The sequence below is a fragment of the Coregonus lavaretus genome (assembly GCF_964263955.1).
Source record: "Coregonus lavaretus genome assembly, chromosome: 28".
Lineage (NCBI taxonomy): Eukaryota > Metazoa > Chordata > Actinopteri > Salmoniformes > Salmonidae > Coregonus > Coregonus lavaretus.
Genome location: NC_140015.1, coordinates 29,420,202 through 29,438,862, shown reverse-complemented (window position 1 = coordinate 29,438,862; position 18,661 = coordinate 29,420,202). Strand labels below are relative to the sequence as shown.

Below are 18,661 nucleotides of genomic sequence, written 5' to 3'. Positions count from 1 at the left end.
CCTGCACCAGGCTGGGAAGACTGAATCTGCAATAGGTAAGCAGCTTGGTTTGAAGAAATCAACTGTGGGAGCAATTATTAGGAAATGGAAGACATACAAGACCACTGATAATCTCCCTCGATCTGGGGCTCCACGCAAGATCTCACCCCGTGGGGTCAAAATGATCACAAGAACGGTGAGCAAAAATCCCAGAACCACATGGGGGGACCTAGTGAATGACCTGCAGAGAGCTGGGACCAAAGTAACAAAGCCTACCATCAGTAACACACTACGCCGCCAGGGACTCAAATCCTGCAGTGCCAGACGTGTCCCCCTGCTTAAGCCAGTACATGTAGTTTGCTAGAGTGCATTTGGATGATCCAGAAGAGGATTGGGAGAATGTCATATGGTCAGATGAAACTTTTTGGTAAAAACTCAACTTGTCGTGTTTGGAGGACAAAGAATGCTGAGTTGCATCCAAAGAACACCATACCTACTGTGAAGCATGGGGGTGGAAACATCATGCTTTGGGGCTGTTTTTCTGCAAAGGGACCAGGACGACTGATCCGTGTAAAGGAAAGAATGAATGGGGCCATGTATCGTGAGATTTTGAGTGAAAACCTCCTTCCATCAGCAAGGGCATTGAAGATGAAACGTGGCTGGGTCTTTCAGCATGACAATGATCCCAAACACACCGCCCGGGCAACGAAGGAGTGGCTTCGTAAGATGCATTTCAAGGTCCTGGAGTGGCCTAGCCAGTCTCCAGATCTCAACCCCATAGAAAATCTTTGGAGGGAGTTGAAAGTCCGTGTTGCCCAGCGACAGCCCCAAAACATCACTGCTCTAGAGGAGATCTGCATGGAGGAATGGGCCAAAATACCAGCAACAGTGTGTGAAAACCTTGTGAAGACTTACAGAAAACATTTGACCTGTGTCATTGCCAACAAAGGGTATATAAAAAAGTATTGAGAAACTTTTGTTATTGACCAAATACTTATTTTCCACCATAATTTGCAAATAAATTCATAAAAAATCCTACAATGTGATTTTCTGGAATTTTTTTCCTCATTTTGTCTGTCATAGTTGACGTGTACCTATGATGAAAATTACAGGCCTCTCTCATCTTTTTAAGTGGGAGAACTTGCACAATTGGTGGCTGACTAAATACTTTTTTCCCCCACTGTAACTCAACATTAACATTAGCATGTAAGACCACAAAGACATCAGACCTTCTAGAAAATAGACGAGTAAACTGAATCAACTCTCCACAACCCTCTTCTCCTCCAGTGTTTGTTCAGAACAGGTATATTTGGACATTCCTCTCCTCTCAAGCAGGATCCTCCATTTTTTTACATCTTCAACAGTACTGGCTACAGCACATAACTGAACATCAAACAAGCAATAATTGATTCTTCAAAATGTAACTTATGACCATCTAAAACAAAATATAAATAATCTAATGTTACATTTCCATATATAACTAATTGATTTAATTAACAGGGGCTGGTCTTTAGTCAGGATCACAAAGAGATGATTCTAAGGATGTCATACATGTTCATGATAAGTCTTATTTAAGCAATAAGGCCCGATGAGGTGTGGTATATGGTCAATATACCACGGCTAAGGGCTGTTCTTATGCACGACGAAACGCGTAGTGACTGGACCCAGCCCTTAGCCGTGGTATATTGGCCATATATCACAACCCCCCGAGGTGCCTTATTGCTATTATAAACTGGTTACCAACATAATTAGAGCAGTAAAAATAAATGTTTTGTCATACCCATGGTATACGGTCTGATATACCACGGCTGTCAGACAATCAGCATTCTGGGCTCGACCCACCCAGTTTATAAAAGTTATTATACCTGCATCATAATGCATTATATCTGCAGGCTTTAAGGACAGTGTTACCAGTGCCACCACCTCTATAAGGCAGAGACTGTAGTTCCAGGGTCTTAATGAGCCAGTGGCCCCTGGAGGCTCAGTCAAGTGTTTTTCTAACAGCCACATCACATCACAGGAGGAATAGAGCTTCTAATTGACTGGTTTGGATTAGGTCTTCTGATGTATTCAAAAGGTTAATATACCATACTGCTGAAGACTGGCCAATTATCATATTAATTCTGTGCACTCGTGCACACATGCACACTGTGTGGAGGCTTAGGTAGCCTAGTGGGTAAGAGCGTACAGCCAAGTATCCGAAAGGTCGCTGGTTCGAATATCCAAGCCGACTAGGTGAAAAATGTGCCAATGTGCCCTTGAGCAAGGCACTTAGCCCTAATTGCTCCTGTAAGGTGCTCTAGGTAAGACATCTGTTAAATGACAAAAATAAAAAATTTAAACGTATTGAAAAAAGAAAGAGGATTAGGGACAGACACAGACAGGTAACGCTGGGAGGTTAATGTAAACTCTGACTAGTTGCATCCTTTACTCTCTTTTAGTGTGTGGTATGTGGTGTGTGGTGTGTGGTGTGTGATGTGTGGTGTGTGGTGTGTGGTGTGTGGTATGTGATGTGTGGTGTGTGGTATGTGGTGCATGGTGTGTGGTGCATGGTGTGTGATGTGTGGTGTGTTGGTGTGTGGTGTGTGATGTGTGGTGCGTACGTGCCTATCGAGCTGTAGTCATCCTATTGATAGGTAGAATATGAGAATATGATTTGATCAGCGTTTACATGTTGTTTCCCAAGAGGCCTGTTCATTTACACCCAGCACTCCCATAACACGTTCTGTAAGTGTGTCTATTGTTTGCTCCATTTGCAAAGTGTGTGTGTGTGTGTGTTAATAGTTAGCAGGATATGGCTTGGTGCCACCTTATTCCTTTGGATAAATAAACCACATATGTTCCAGTGTTATGAATGTCCTTCTTACATGGAATAGAAATACAATACACAACTTTATTATGGTTAGAACTGACTTTTTCTTCTGCCCCCCCCCCCCCCCCCCCCAGCCCGCCCGCCTGCCCACACACACACACACACACACACACACACACACAGTCAGTAGCAGTGCAGCTCCCCTGGATGGAGAGACATTAGTTATAGTAAACCCAGAAACATACTGTTTGCACCCCACAGCCACCTACCTCCTCTGCTGGATGCCGTGGTACTCTGAGCGTTTCTGCAGTCTCCAGGCCTCTCTCTCCTGGGAGGAGGAGTCACAGCTGTAGTAGTGCAGTAAGAAGGGCCACACCTCCCCGCGGATGGATGGGTCGACGCCCCCAAAGAAGATGGCCTGAGGGGGGGAAAGAGAGGTCATGATCAGCCTGGGTAGTAGAAGTCTAGAATTTAACAATGTTAGCTACAGTAACTACACCAGGGTTCCCCAACTGGTGGCCCAGGGACGAATTTGGCCTGCTGGTGGTTAAATTTTTTTCTCATTTTCATTGTTGGACATAACACTGTAAAAATACCAGGAAATCAGCTCCAAGTAATTTTAATTTAAGATATCTTAAAACACACACACACATAACTGGTGATTTGAACAATGACCGTTCCACATCTGCTGTGTATCTGAAGCTGCCCACTGACTCAGTCAGTCTTCCAAGGTCTTATCACAGCTACACACTCACCTTGCGTAGCTTGTACTCCTCCTCCACCTGTCCGTTGTGGTTGAGGTGTCGGAGCCAGGTGGTGACGTCCAGGCGGCGGTACAGACGTTCCTCTGGGTGGGTCTCAGCGGACGGCAGGGTGGGCCTCCGGATGGAGAACTGCATACATGACTTCTCATCCACTACCTGGAAAAGAGAGGGAGGAGAGAGAGAGCGAGATAGATGGGTGGGGGGGCGGAGAGAGAGTGAGAGAGATGGGTAGGGGGCAGAGAGAGAAAGAGAGAGTGAGAGATGGGTGGGGGGCAGAGAGAGAGTGAGAGAGATGGGTGGGAGGCAGAGAGAGAGGAGCGAGAGCGAGAGAGATGGGTGGGGGGAAGAGAGAGAAAGAGAGAGCGAGATAGATGGGTGGGGGCAGAGAGAGAGTGAGAGAGATGGGTGGGAGGCAGAGAGAGAGGAGAGAGAGCGAGAGAGATGGGTGGGGGGAAGAGAGAGAAAGAGAGAGTGAGAGATGGGTGGGGGGCAGAGAGAGAGTGAGAGAGATGGGTGGGAGGCAGAGAGAGAGGAGCGAGAGCGAGAGAGATGGGTGGGGGGAAGAGAGAGAAAGAGAGAGCGAGATAGATGGGTGGGGGCAGAGAGAGAGTGAGAGAGATGGGTGGGGGGCAGAGAGAGAAAGAGATATATCAAGGAACTAGCCATTATGCTAACACTGAAATAACATATCTAGCCACAATAATAACGCCGAAGTAAAAAAAGATGGTATAACATTTACATTTACATTTTAGTCATTTAGCAGACGCTCTTATCCAGAGCGACTTACAGTTAGTGAATACATATTTTTATTATACTGGCCCCCCGTGGGAATCGAACCCACAACCCTGGCGTTGCAAACGCCATGCTCTATCAACTGAGCTACATCCCTGCCGGCCATTCCCTCCCCTACCCTGGACGACGCTGGGCCAATTGTGCGCCGCCCATGAGTCTCCCGGTCTAGCCACAATGCTACCATGTCTCACCTGGTCTTTGAGCTGGGTCTCTCTACAGCACTTCCACTGTTGGAAGACCTCAGCCAGCTTGTCCAGACCTGTGTGGTGGAAGTGGAGGACCTTATACTGGCTCTCCCTGCTGGCGATCACCAGCTGACCACTGTTACACGCCTCATCACTGGAATCAAAACATACCGTATGTCAAACATACAGAAACACTGGCTGAAAGAAATACACATACATTGTTCCTGCACTGCTCAAACATGGCTTATAACATATACAGCAAACTCTGTTGGAGAAGAATTTCAGGGGAATTTCCTGGATTGTCAAATACAGTACTTTTTTACATACATATAGGCCTACTTTTTGAAGTGACTTCTTCATTTTTGTAATCGTTTGAGTTGGACTCAATGATAATCTTCCCCTTTACCCTCACAGGCCAAACAACACAACTGTACACAGGTGAGTTGTTATGAAAGTAAAAGTCAGTTCCTGAAGTCATAAAGTATCCAGACAACATGACCCCCCGTGACCCCGTGACCCCTGGCTGACCTGAAGAAGAGGCGGAGCGACCTCATATGCCCCAGGTCGACCCGGAACACTCCCCCCAGCTGCTCCAACGCCAGCACCTTCTGCTGCTCCTCCCACCGCATGCCCTGCGATTGGCTGTTGTTCTCAGAGGGGGCGTGGCTGTCCAGGCTGGAGGCGGAGCTAGCCGAATGGGTCATGGACTCGTCGCACAGCTCCCTGAGAAAAGGAGGGGGGAGAAGTTGAGTTGGTTGTAGGATCAGATTAATTTACACCCACCCGATGGTAACCGTAACTATTAGTGGTAAATGCAAAACAGACCTTAGAACAGCGTCTAAGGGAAATGTTGGACAATCATTGCATTGCACACAAATGTCGTTCTAACAATACATAAGCCTAGATATCGCAAACAGGGTCCAGAGGGCTATGTACTGTCTGTGACTAGTGTTGAATATCAGGAGTCTATTTGCTGCCCTGTTGTGGTCCCTTGTTTTATGTCCTGGGATTGTGCTGGCTTAGACCAGGGGACAGAGAATTAGAAGAATGCATGGAGGTTACTGTGCAGGGGGGAACCACGCATGCCACACACACACACAGCGCATACAACAGAAACTGTGCACACACACACACAAATCACAGCATCTGCCTTCCAATTTCCCCCGTCCTTCCCCCATGGCCACTGTGTTTTTCCCGGCACCGTAACCCGAGCTGGGAGTTCCTCTACTGCGTTAACACGCACACACACACACACATAAAACAACTGGGTAAGGGGGGTAAATCAAACACAACTAACAACCAAAACGTACTCCAAGACACGTCTCGGAGTCTGAGAGCCAGACCTGAGAAGCACAGTGACGTATTAATTGCAAATGTGGCCAACTTTAAAAACAGGTCTAAGAAACACAAGTCAGTCATATGGAAAAACATTTACATTGAAATGCTCTTTCCTTGTATGCTGATGGAACAGTATTTCTCTAAGTCCATAATAAACACAAACAGCCTATTGGTCCGAGGAGAGGAGCTAGAGCTGGTCAGTTTCAAACTAAATCAATGGCTGTGAATTGATCATGTCTCGGGTCGTCACATACCTGTATATGGGAAAGTAATATGTGAGATTGATAGAGACAGCAAGGTTTCCCCTCATTGGTCAGATTTACTGCCCTCTGGATCATGTATCACATCATAAACCAGGTCCCAGTTCTGAGTTCTGGGACACTACAGCACAGAGAAGTGGGGGGATTCTGTCTGGCTCAATCTAAACCTAGTCATAGCAGACCTGGTTCAAATACTATTTGAAATCTTTCAAATAATTTGAGTGTTTACTTTAGCCTGTCTGGGGTGCCAAATGAGCGGGCTTTGCACGTTTGGGACTTGTCTATTGGTTCCATTGCAACAGGAAAGCTCAATCAAGCCCAGCAAAAGCATTATAAATTATTTCTTTAAGTATTTGAACCCAGGTCTGAGTACTAGGCCTGTTGTATTACATTGAGGTGCTGAGAGAACATACAGAAACCAAACGTCTCACACTTAATGGTCAGCTGTAATAACACCTGACAACATTTGATTGATTAAAACAAATATTTAAACTGCGCTACATGCTAACTCTACCGTAACTCTCATAGGGATATTGCTAAGCTAACAGTCTCTATGGTCTTTCCAGTTAACTAAGCAGCATTAACAGAAGGTGTTGAACATGGACCTGTTTTAAATGTCGTCTACTTAATCAATGAAGCGAAGCTAGCTTATGCTAACATAACAGTGGGTGCTTACGGAGAGGTTTTAAATGTCATCTACCTCATCAGTGGATCTCAATTAGCTAATGCTAAATGTTCACACTAATAGCTGATGCTGTTCTCTATAGCGACTACACTATAGCCTATGTATAACAGTGTGTTATACACAGACTATACACTGAGTGTACAAAACATTAGGAATACCTGCTCTTTCCATGACATAGACTGAATCCAGGTGAAAGCTATGATCCCTTATTGATGTCACTTGTTAAATCCACTTCAATCAGTGTAGATGAAGGGGAGGAGACAGGTTAAAATGATTTTTAAGCCTTGAGACAACTGATACATGGATTGTGTATGTGTGCCATTCAGAGGGTGAATGGGCAAGACAAAATATTTAAGTGCCTTTGAACAGGGTATGGTAGTAGGTGCCAGGCGCACCGGTTTGTGTCAAGAACTGCAACAGTGCTGGGTTTTTCACACTCAACAGTTTCCGGTGTGTATCAAGAATGGTCCACCACCCAAAGGAAATCCAGCCAACTTGACACAACTGTGGGAAGCATTGGCGTCAACATGGGCCAGCATCCCTGTGGAACGCTTTCGACACCTTGTAGAGTCCATGCCCTGACAAATTGAGGCTGTTCTGAGGGCAAAAGTGTGGGTGCAACTCAATATTAGGAAGGTGTTCTTAATGTTTTGTACACTCAGTACATGTCAACAGCATGTTTTGATGGAAAAGCTGTTTTAATGGTATGTCCCTCGTCAGGGGAGCTACAGCTACAAGCTGGGGTGAGACCAGACTGCCCACAGCACTCTGCTCCCCACCTACGTGATGCTGTACCCTGGGGACAGAGCTCTGGCGTCACCCTGAGAACCAGAGCCTGGGGCTAAACACCCACAGAGACCCACGGTCTCTAAACTCAATGAATAATGTGGCTGTTGATCAAGTAGAAGAGACTAAACTTCTTGGTGTTCTATTAGATTGTAAAATGTCCTGGTCAAAGCATATTTATTCTATTGTTGTAAAGATGGGGAGAGGTCTGTCTGTGATAAAGAGATGCTCTGCTTTTTTAACATCACATGCAACCAAACTAGTCCTGCAGGCTCTGGTTTTGTCGCATCTTGACTATTGCCCAGTTGTATGGTCCGGTGCGACAAAACAAATACCTAGAAAAGCTGCAGCTGGCCCAGAACAGAGCAGCACGTCTGGCCCTCAAATGTACACGGATGGCCAATGTCAATAACATGCATATCAGTCTCTCCTGGCTCAGTGAAGAGGAGAGATTGACTGCATCACTGTCGATCGTTGTAAGAAATGTTGATGTATTGATAGCACCGAATTGTCTGTTCAGCCAGTTAACACAGCTCAAAAACCCAGTCCCCAAGTCAGAACAGAGGCTGGGAAAATGACTACATGGAATTTTCTTCTACCCTCAGGTAACTCAGGCAAGAAAAAAAAATATTTAAAAAGAAAACTGATAAAACACCTCAAGGAACAACGCAGACTGTGGAGACGCATACAAACACCATTTTCTTTAGTCGTTTAAAATGTAGTTTTACATTTGTGTTGCTGTTCTTATCTATTAGTGCATTTTGTAATGTTCTATGTTTTGTGTACACCTCAGGAAGAATAGCTGCTGCTTTTTCAACAGCTAATGGGGATCTGAATAAAATCCATTGAACAAAAATAGAAAACGCAACATGCAACAATTTCAAAGATTTTAGTGAGTTACAGTTTATATCAGGAAATCAGTCAATTGAAATAAATTAATTAGGCCCTAATCTATGGATTTCACATGACTGGGAATACAGATATGCATCTGTTGGTGATAGATACCTTAAAAAAAAAAAGGTAGGAGCGTGGAACAGAAAACCAGTCAGTATCTGGGGTGACCGCCATTTGCTTCATGCAGCGAGACACATCTCCTTCGCATAGAGTTGATCAAGCTGTTGATTGTGGTCTGTGGAATGTTGTCCCACTACTGTGAGAAGTTGCTGGATATTGGCGGGAACTGGAACATGCTGTGGTACGCATAGATCCAGAGCATCCCAAACATGCTCATGTCTCCCGAGTGGCGTAGTGGTCTAAGGCACTGCATCGCAGTGCTAGCTGTGCCACTAGAGATCCTGGTTCGTATCCAGGCTCTGTCGTAGCCGGCCGCGACCGGGAGACCCATGGGGCGGCGCACAATTGTCCCAGCGTCGTCCAGGGTAGGGGAGGGAATGGCCGGCAGGGGATGTAGCTCAGTTGGTAGAGCATGGCGTTTGCAACGCCAGGGTTGTGGGTTCGATAAAATAATGTATGTGCTAACTGTAAGTCGCTCTGGATAAGAGCGTCTGCTAAATGACTAAAATGTAAATGTAATGCTCAGTGGGTGACATGTCTGAGTATGCAGGCCATGGAAGACATTCTCAGCTTCCAGGAATTGGGTACAGAACCTTGTGATATGGGGCCGTGCATTATCATGCTGAAACATGAGGTGATGGCGGCGGATGAATGGCAAGACAATGGGCCTCAGGACCTCGTCATGGTATCACTGTGCATTTAAATTGCCATTGATAAATTGCAATTGTGTTTGTTGTCCGTAGCTTATGACTGCCCATACCATAACCCCACCGCCACCATGGGGCACTCAGTTCACAACGTTGACATCAGCAAACTGCTCGCCCAGTGGCCATCGAAAGTGAGCATTAACCCACTGATGTTGGTGACGACGCCGAACTGCAGTCAGGTCAAGCCCCTGGTGAGGACGACGAGCACGCAGATGAGCTTCCCTGAGAAGGTTTCTGACAGTTTGTGTAGAAATTACACTGCTCAAAAAAATAAAGGGAACACTTAAACAACACAATGTAACTCCAAGTCAATCACACTTCTGTGAAATCAAACTGTCCACTTAGGAAGCAACACTGATTGACAATACATTTCACATGCTGTTGTGCAAATGGAATAGACAACAGGTGGAAATTATAGGCAATTAGCAAGACACCCCCAATAAAGAAGTAGTTCTGCAGGTGGTGACCACAGACCACTTCTCAGTTCCTATGCTTCCTGGCTGATGTTATGGTCACTTTTGAATGCTGGCGGTGCTTTCACTCTAGTGGTAGCATGAGACGGAGTCTACAACCCACACAAGTGGCTCAGGTAGTGCAGCTCATCCAGGATGGCACATCAATGCGAGCTGTGGCAAGAAGGTTTGCTGTGTCTGTCAGCGTAGTGTCCAGAGCATGGAGGCGCTACCAGGAGACAGGCCAGTACATCAGGAGACGTGGAGGAGGCCGTAGGAGGGCAACAACCCAGCAGCAGGACCGCTACCTCCGCCTTTGTGCAAGGAGGAGCAGGAGGAGCACTGCCAGAGCCCTGCAAAATGACCTCCAGCAGGCCACAAATGTGCATGTGTCTGCTCAAACGGTCAGAAACAGACTCCATGAGGGTGGTATGAGGGCCCGACGTCCACAGGTGGGGGTTGTGCTTACGTTTGGTATTTGCCAGAGAACACCAAGATTGGCAAATTCGCCACTGGCGCCCTGTGCTCTTCACAGATGAAAGCAGGTTCACACTGAGCACATGTGACAGACGTGACAGAGTCTGGAGACACCGTGGAGAACGTTCTGCTGCCTGCAACATCCTCCAGCATGACCGGTTTGGCGGTGGTTCAGTCATGGTGTGGGGTGGCATTTCTTTGGGGGCCGCACAGCCCTCCATGTGCTCGCCAGAGGTAGCCTGACTGCCATTAGGTACCGAGATGAGATCTTCAGACCCCTTGTGAGACTATATGCTGGTGCGGTTGGCCCTGGGTTCCTCCTAATGCAAGACAATGCTAGACCTCATGTGGCTGGAGTGTGTCAGCAGTTCCTGCAAGAGGAAGGCATTGATGCTATGGACTGGCCCGCCCATTCCCCAGACCTGAATCCAATTGAGCACATCTGGGACATCATGTCTCGCTCCATCCACCAACGCCACGTTGCACCACAGACTGTCCAGGAGTTGGCGGATGCTTTAGTCCAGGCCTGGGAGGAGATCCCTCAGGAGACCATCCGCCACCTCATCAGGAGCATGCCCAGGCGTTGTAGGGAGGTCATACAGGCACGTGGAGGCCACGCACACTACTGAGCCTCATTTTGACTTGTTTTAAGGACATTACATCAAAGTTGGATCAGCCTGTAGTGTGGTTTTCCACTTTAATTTTGAGGGTGACTCCAAATCCAGACCTCCATGGGTTGATAAATTTGATTTCCATTGATAATTTTTGTGTGATTTTGTTGTCAGCACATTCAACTATGTAAAGAAAAAAGTATTTAATAAGATTATTTCATTCATTCAGATCTAGGATGTGTTGTTTAAGTGTTCCCTTTATTTTTTTGAGCAGTGTATTTGGTTTCATCAGCTGTCCGGTGGCTGGTCTCAGGCAATCCCACAGGTGAAGAAGCCGGATGTGGAGGTCCTGGGCTGGCATGGTTACACGTGGTCTGCTGTTGTGAGGCCGGTTGGACGTACTGCCAAATTCTCTAAAACGATGTTGGAGGCGGCTTATGGTATAAATGAACATTAAATTCTCTAGCAACAGCTCTGGTGGACATTCCTGCAGTCAGCATGCCAATTGCACGCTCCCTCAAAACTTGAGACATCTGTGGCGTTTTGTTGTGTGACAAAACTGCACATTTTAGAGTGGCCTTTTATTGTCCCCAGCACAAGGTGCACCTGTGTAATAATCACGCTGTTTAATCAGCTTCTTGATATGCTACACCTGTCAGGTGGGTGGATTATCTTGGCAAAGGAGAAATGCTCACTAACAGGGACGTAAACAAATTTGTGCACAAAAGTTGGGAGAAATAAGGTTTTTGTGCGTATGGAAAATTTCTGGGATATTTTATTTCAGCTCATGAAACCAACACTTTACATGTTGCGTTAATATTTTTGTTCAGTATAAAAACATCTAATCAAAACCCTTGGTAGGGTAGGGAGAGGAGGAGAGCTAAAACTAGGTTTTATGTTTTAATACGATACAATATAATGTATTATTGTACATTTGCATGGAAATTCATTATAATTGAATTACCTATGTTTTGGATTCTAACCATTGTAAAGGGCAGCAAGAGGCCTTTGAGATACATTATGAATTTAAAAGTTTTAAAGATTAAGAAAAATAATAGCAATTTTGTCCTACAGACGCACTACATTCAGTGGTTTAGAATATTGTACTGGAGCAACTAATGGCTTAACCATTTAGAGCAGAGTTTCAAAGGGGTGAAACACTAATAGCATTGTGAACACGTATGCGCGCATGCACTCACACACACACACTAGCTACAATACACAGTCTCTCTCACACACCAACATACTGTACTCTCGCTCTTTCTCTCTCTTTCTTACACATAGATTATTTCTCTCTGCATGATTCCTAGTGACATGTTTCCAGTCCCAGGCCCCTTAACAGTGTCAATTAAAGCTGAGAGCTGTGGTGTTCCAGAGGCGTTGGCTGCTGCCTGCAGGCCCGGACCAGACCACTCCTCTAATCCACCCAGCTGACACTCAGCCCAGCACAACAACCCCAGGAGCAGGGAGGAATCAAAGAGAGTTTCACACAGACCCAGGGAGGGAGGAAGGGAGGGGGGAAGGAAGTACAGGGAGCAAGAAATGAAGAGATTAGCTTAAAGAGAAACATTAGCGAAGGAGAAAGAGATAAAGAGAGAGGGAGAGAGAGAGAGAGCAATCGAAAGAGAGTGAGAGAGAAAGGGGGAGGGAGAGGGGATGAAGAAAAGGTTAGAGGCAGTGCAAGAGAAAGCTGCCAAGTCACACACTAAATGGACACACACACGCACACACTTCAAACTCACTGATCCTGGGCTGTGTTTCTGGCCAAATACCTCTGTGTGGAAACGACCTCTGAGGGATTTATAAAGGAGAATGGCCATAAAGTCAGTACAGCAACATGATAGTGGTTTAGTCCAGATGGTTTAGTTGGTTGGAGCAGAGTGTTGGCAACACCAAGGCTGTCGGTACAATTCCCGCATGGACCACATAATGAATATGCGTGCTAACTGCTAACTAAGCTGCTTTAATTGGATTGCATTTAGTGAAGGACAATGTGTGTGCTTTGGCCCATGTTGACAATAAGAACATACATGTACTGGATATTACCATAACCTTGTCATTATCTGCTTTCACAGCCCTTTCTCTCCCTACAGAGTGCACACATCCAGCCTTGGCAGGCCGTCATTGTAAATAAGAATTTGTTCTTAACTGACTTACCTAGTTAAATAAAGAGTAAATATTTTTTATATTTTTTTTAATGCGGTGTAAAGTCTGAACCTCCCCCACTGACAGTAAAAGTAATCTTATCCTCTTCTCTGTGGCTCCACCATGTGGTAGGTTTAGCCTATTACAACTACCTTGATCTGGTGAGAAACATCCATTCTCTTGTTGTGAGGTGAGAAACTGGCATCTGGAGTGGGGGTTCAACATTATTCAAGTTTATACCCTTTAAACACAGAAAACTGTTGCTGCTCTCTCTCGCTCTTGCTCTTTTTTCTAAACTCTTTTATAAAGTGGTGGGAAAACGATCAAATTGGCAGTTACTTAAAATAAGCATTGGACATTTACGCAAATGAGTTGCAGGTTCTTGTTTGCATTCAGGCAGTCAGTTTCAAATATTTATTTAACAAGTTGGATGCTGCTCTACCCAAATAATTGGAAAAGCATTTCTGTTATGTGCTTATGCTTAAACCATTTCAATAGGTCTCCATTGCGAGATAAGACACCAATATTCAGCGTCTGAACTGAGAGAGACTGGATTCAATACATACAGTGGGGGAAAAAAGTATTTAGTCAGCCACCAATTGTGCAAGTTCTCCCACTTAAAAAGATGAGAGAGGCCTGTAATTTTCATCATAGGTACACGTCAACTATGACAGACAAATTGAGAAAAAAATATCCAGAAAATCACATTGTAGGATTTTTTATGAATTTATTTGCAAATTATGGTGGAAAATAAGTATTTGGTCACCTACAAACAACAAGATTTCTGGCTCTCACAGACCTGTAACTTCTTCTTTAAGAGGCTCCTCTGTCCTCCACTCATTACCTGTATTAATGGCACCTGTTTGAACTTGTTATCAGTATAAAAGACACCTGTCCACAACCTCAAACAGTCACACTCCAAACTCCACTATGGCAAAGACCAAAGAGCTGTCAAAGGACACCAGAAACAAAATTGTAGACCTGCACCAGGCTGGGAAGACTGAATCTGCAATAGGCAAGCAGCTTGGTTTGAAGAAATCAACTGTGGGAGCAATTATTAGGAAATGGAAGACATACAAGACCACTGATAATCTCCCTCGATCTGGGGCTCCACGCAAGATCTCACCCCGTGGGGTCAAAATGATCACAAGAACGGTGAGCAAAAATCCCAGAACCACACGGGGGGACCTAGTGAATGACCTGCAGAGAGCTGGGACCAAAGTAACAAAGCCTACCATCAGTAACACACTACGCCACCAGGGACTCAAATCCTGCAGTGCCAGACGTGTCCCCCTGCTTAAGCCAGTACATGTCCAGGCCCGTCTGAAGTTTGCTAGAGTGCATTTGGATGATCCAAAAGAGGATTGGGAGAATGTCATATGGTCAGATGAAACCAAAATAGAACTTTTTGGTAAAAACTCAACTTGTCGTGTTTGGAGGACAAAGAATGCTGAGTTGCATCCAAAGAACACCATACCTACTGTGAAGCATGGGGGTGGAAACATCATGCTTTGGGGCTGTTTTTCTGCAAAGAGACCAGGACGACTGATCCGTGTAAAGGAAAGAATGAATGGGGCCATGTATCGTGAGATTTTGAGTGAAAACCTCCTTCCATCAGCAAGGGCATTGAAGATGAAACGTGGCTGGGTCTTTCAGCATGACAATGATCCCAAACACACCGCCCGGGCAACGAAGGAGTGGCTTCGTAATAAGCATTTCAAGGTCCTGGAGTGGCCTAGCCAGTCTCCAGATCTCAACCCCATAGAAAATCTTTGGAGGGAGTTGAAAGTCAGTGTTGCCCAGCGACAGCCCCAAAACATCACTGCTCTAGAGGAGATCTGCATGGAGGAATGGGCCAAAATACCAGCAACAGTGTGTGAAAACCTTGTGAAGACTTACAGAAAACGTTTGACCTGTGTCATTGCCAGCAAAGGGTATATAACAAAGTATTGAGAAACTTTAGTTATTGACCAAATACTTATTTTCCACCATAATTTGCAAATAAATTCATTAAAAATCCTACAATGTGATTTTCTGGAGAAAAAAATTCTAATTTTGTCTGTCATAGTTGACGTGTACCTATGATGAAAATTACAGGCCTCTCTCATCTTTTTAAGTGGGAGAACTTGCACAATTGGTGGCTGACTAAATACTTTTTTCCCTACTGTACATAAATTATAAATACCATGGAAACGACATCTCCTGTTTCCATTACTTCCCTGCATATCAATAGCTACCTCGCAGAGATAATTCACACAAAATCCAACTGACAATACCTCATTTTTTTCACTAAAACACCCTATTCCTATCGATGTCCAACACAAGTCACAAACAAATGTGTGCACACATAACAGACCTGCGTTCAAATACTGACATCTTTCAAATACTAGTATTTGCATTAACCTACCTTTTTCTATTGGTTCAATTAGAACATGTAAACTCAATCAAGCCCAGATAAAGTATTAGAAATTATTTAAATTACAATTTGAACCCAGGTCTGTATCATCCACACACACAAACCCCTCCCCCAGCTCACCTGCTCTCGTTGTCCAGGAACACAGAGCCGCTGCTCTCAAAGAGGGCCTCGCTGACGGGCGACAGGCAGAAGGGTGAGGAGAAGGTGTCCGAGTCGGAGCCCATGGTGCTGTCCCTGCTCACCTCGTCAGCCGACAGCTCACAGGACCCCTCATCCCCCTCATCCCCCCCAGGCTGGGGCTGCTGCTGTTGGGGAGGAGGGGGCTCTACGCTGGCCTCCAGACCCAGGCCTCTCCCATTCCCAGTTCCGTTCCCGATCCTCTCCTCCTCCTCCCGGTCCTCATCTTCCTCCTGGGCGGGAGGGTGTCGGGAGTGGGGCCTGCAGGTTGGGTTAGCATTACAGTGTTACCATAAAATATAACTTTTTCGATGAAATTCAGTTAGATAAGACCAGATGGAAATTAACCACCATCCCTAAACAGTGTTTACCTGTATTACAAAAGTTCAGGCTCAGTTGTCGGGATACAAGCAGTTATCACAATAAAACCAATTATTGCAATAAAACCTGTTATCACGATACAATACGTTTTCATGATAAAACCAGTTACTGCAATAAAACCTGTTATCGCGATACAAGCAGTTTTCACGATAACACCAGTTATTGCAATATCACCACATACAGAACTCCATTACGTTCCACTCTCCCCACTCTACCTGCGGGGCCTGCGCCGAGCGTTTCTGCGGACAGGTGAGCTCTCGGGGGTAATATAGCGCAGGGCCTCCTCGTCCTGTCTCTGGATGCGAGAGTTGGGAACCCAGGTCAGGATTAGAGTGGTGCCCAGGCTCTCATCCTTCTCCATGTGCACACACAGGTACCCTGAGGAGAGAAGGGAGGCATGAGGGAGAGGGAGAAACATGGCCGCAAACACACAGGAACACAGGAATGTGAACAAGAACACACACACAAGAACACACACTCACCCTGATGAGATCAGGTTGGGAAAGAGAGGACACACACACACACACACACACACACACGAAAACACCGAGGTCACCTGAGAAGATCACACTATAAGAGAAAAGGACACCTGAATCAAATCAGTTCTCAGGACAAAACCTTCTTCCCATGAACCAGAAGTCAGATTGACTCCAGATTTGGTACATCTATATATATCTGGAATCAATCGGACTTATGGTTCAACCCTACTATATGACACACTGGGAAAGAAAGAGAAGAACAGCAGAGGAAGAGGTGAACAGGTGAATGCTATAGTGATAGCTGGGGCCTGTTCAGGAGGATGTAATGTTTCAGAACATTCAGATAGAAATGTATGGTGTAGAACAAATATGATTGTTTGTCAGGTAGAATAGGGAATCGTGTTAGCACTATTCATTACATTTCTGTGACGTTCAGAATAGTTCAGCTCACTGAATACACCCCAGGGTCGTATGCATTAGGCACCAAAAGCAAGAAAATGGACTGAAACAGGAAGGGACTGCATGAACTTGTCCGATAAGAAATCCTATTTTCCGTTTTCCGTCGCAAAGATCTTCGCTACGGTGTGCCCTAATGAATACGACCCTGATGTAGGGGACTCCTAGACAGCTATATACTGTACCTGGGTGGTGTTCGGGCAGGCCCGGCAGGGGCTCGGCAGGGTGCACACACACATTGTTCTTGGAGAAGATGATCTCTCCGTCCAAGCCGTTCCGCGACCCCGCCGACCCTGGGTTAAAGGTCAGGAGGTCCGAGGCCTTGGAGGAGGCGCGTCGTAGGAGCCGACCGAGAGACATCTACACTGACACCAGGACACTGCGCCCATCCTCTGGAGTGGGAGGAGGGGGAGAGGTGAGAGATGGGTAGAGAGGGGGACACAGGGAGATGGGGGAAAGAGGAAGGAGAGGGGAAGCAGAGGGTGGGAGAGGGACAGAATCAGGTCAGAATGGAGGAAGTGGGGCACTAGTATTTTACAGCACGACATTTGCCTATTCAAAGCAACAAATCATATATACAGTATACACTGCCTTCGGAAAGTATTCAGACCACTTGACTTTTTCCACATTTTGTTACGTTACAGCCTTATTCTAAAATTGATTAAAATTGTTTTTTTTCCCTCATCAAGCTGCACACAATACCCCTTAATGACAAAGCAAAAACAGGTTTTTAGACATTTTTGCAAATGTATTAAAAATACAACATTGAAATATCAATTTACATAAGTATTCAGACCCTTTACTCAGTACTTGTTGAAGCACCTTTGGCAGCGATTACAGCCTCGAGTCTTCTTGGGTATGACGCTACAAGCTTGACACACCTGTATTTGGGGAGATTCTCCCATTTGTCTCTGCAGATCCTCTCAAGCTCTGTCAGGTTGGATGGGGAGCGTCACTGCACAGCTATTTTCAGGTCTCTCCAGAGATGTTTGATTGGGTTCAAGCCCAGGCTCTGGCTGGGCCACTCAAGGACATTCAGAGACTTGTCCAGAAGCCACTCCTGCGTTGTCTTGGCTGTGTGCTTAGGGTCGTTATCCTGTTGGAAGGTGAACCTTCGCCCCAGTCTGAGGTCCTGAGCAGGTTCTGGAGCAGGTTTTCATCAAGGATCGCTCTGTACTTTGCTCCGTTCATCTTTCCCTCGATCCTGACTAGTCTCCTAGTCCCTGCCGCTGAAAAACATCCCCACAGCATGATGCTGCCACCACCATGCTTGACCGTAGGGATGGTGCCAGGTTTCCTCCAGACGTGACGCTTGGCATTCAGGTCGAAGAATTAAATCTTGGTTTCATCAAACCAGAGAATCTTGTTTCTCATGGTCTGAGTCCTTTAGGTGCCTTTTGGCAAACTCCAAGCGGGCTGTCATGTGCCTTTTACTGAGGAGTCGCTTCCGTCTGGCCACTTTACCATAAAGGCCTGATTGGTGGAGTGCTGCAGAGATGGTTGTCCTTCTGGAAGGTTCTCCCATCTCCACAGAGGAACTCTGGAGCTCTGTCAGAGTGACCATCAGGTTCTTGGTTACCTCCCTGACCAAGGCCCTTCTCCGCCGATTGCTCAGTTTGGCCGGGCGGCCAGCTCTAGGAAGAGTCTTGGTGGTTCCAATTTTTTTTACATTTTACATTTTTGTCATTTAGCAGACGCTCCAGAGCGACTTGAGTGCATACATTTATTTTTCATACTGGCCCCCC

At 45.8% G+C, this 18,661-nt stretch overlaps 1 protein-coding gene across 1 annotated transcript in view; it reads right to left on the bottom strand.

The window, feature by feature from the left end:
* Window positions 1–17,306, bottom strand: part of LOC311103217 (TBC1 domain family member 16-like) — a gene marked incomplete at its 3' end in the record, with an annotated part of 22,594 nt that extends 5,288 nt beyond the window's left edge. Inside the window, exons 1-7 of the mRNA XM_084144759.1 lie at window positions 17,102–17,306; window positions 16,197–16,359; window positions 15,544–15,861; window positions 5,061–5,255; window positions 4,539–4,686; window positions 3,547–3,711; window positions 3,061–3,209 (exon numbers count right to left, since the gene is read on the bottom strand). Of these exons, the coding sequence (XP_084000885.1) occupies window positions 3,061–3,209; window positions 3,547–3,711; window positions 4,539–4,686; window positions 5,061–5,255; window positions 15,544–15,861; window positions 16,197–16,359; window positions 17,102–17,276 (1,313 nt within the window). The 5' untranslated portion in view covers window positions 17,277–17,306. The remainder of the gene's footprint in view (window positions 1–3,060; window positions 3,210–3,546; window positions 3,712–4,538; window positions 4,687–5,060; window positions 5,256–15,543; window positions 15,862–16,196; window positions 16,360–17,101) is intronic.
* Between the last annotated feature and the right edge of the window lie 1,355 nt (window positions 17,307–18,661).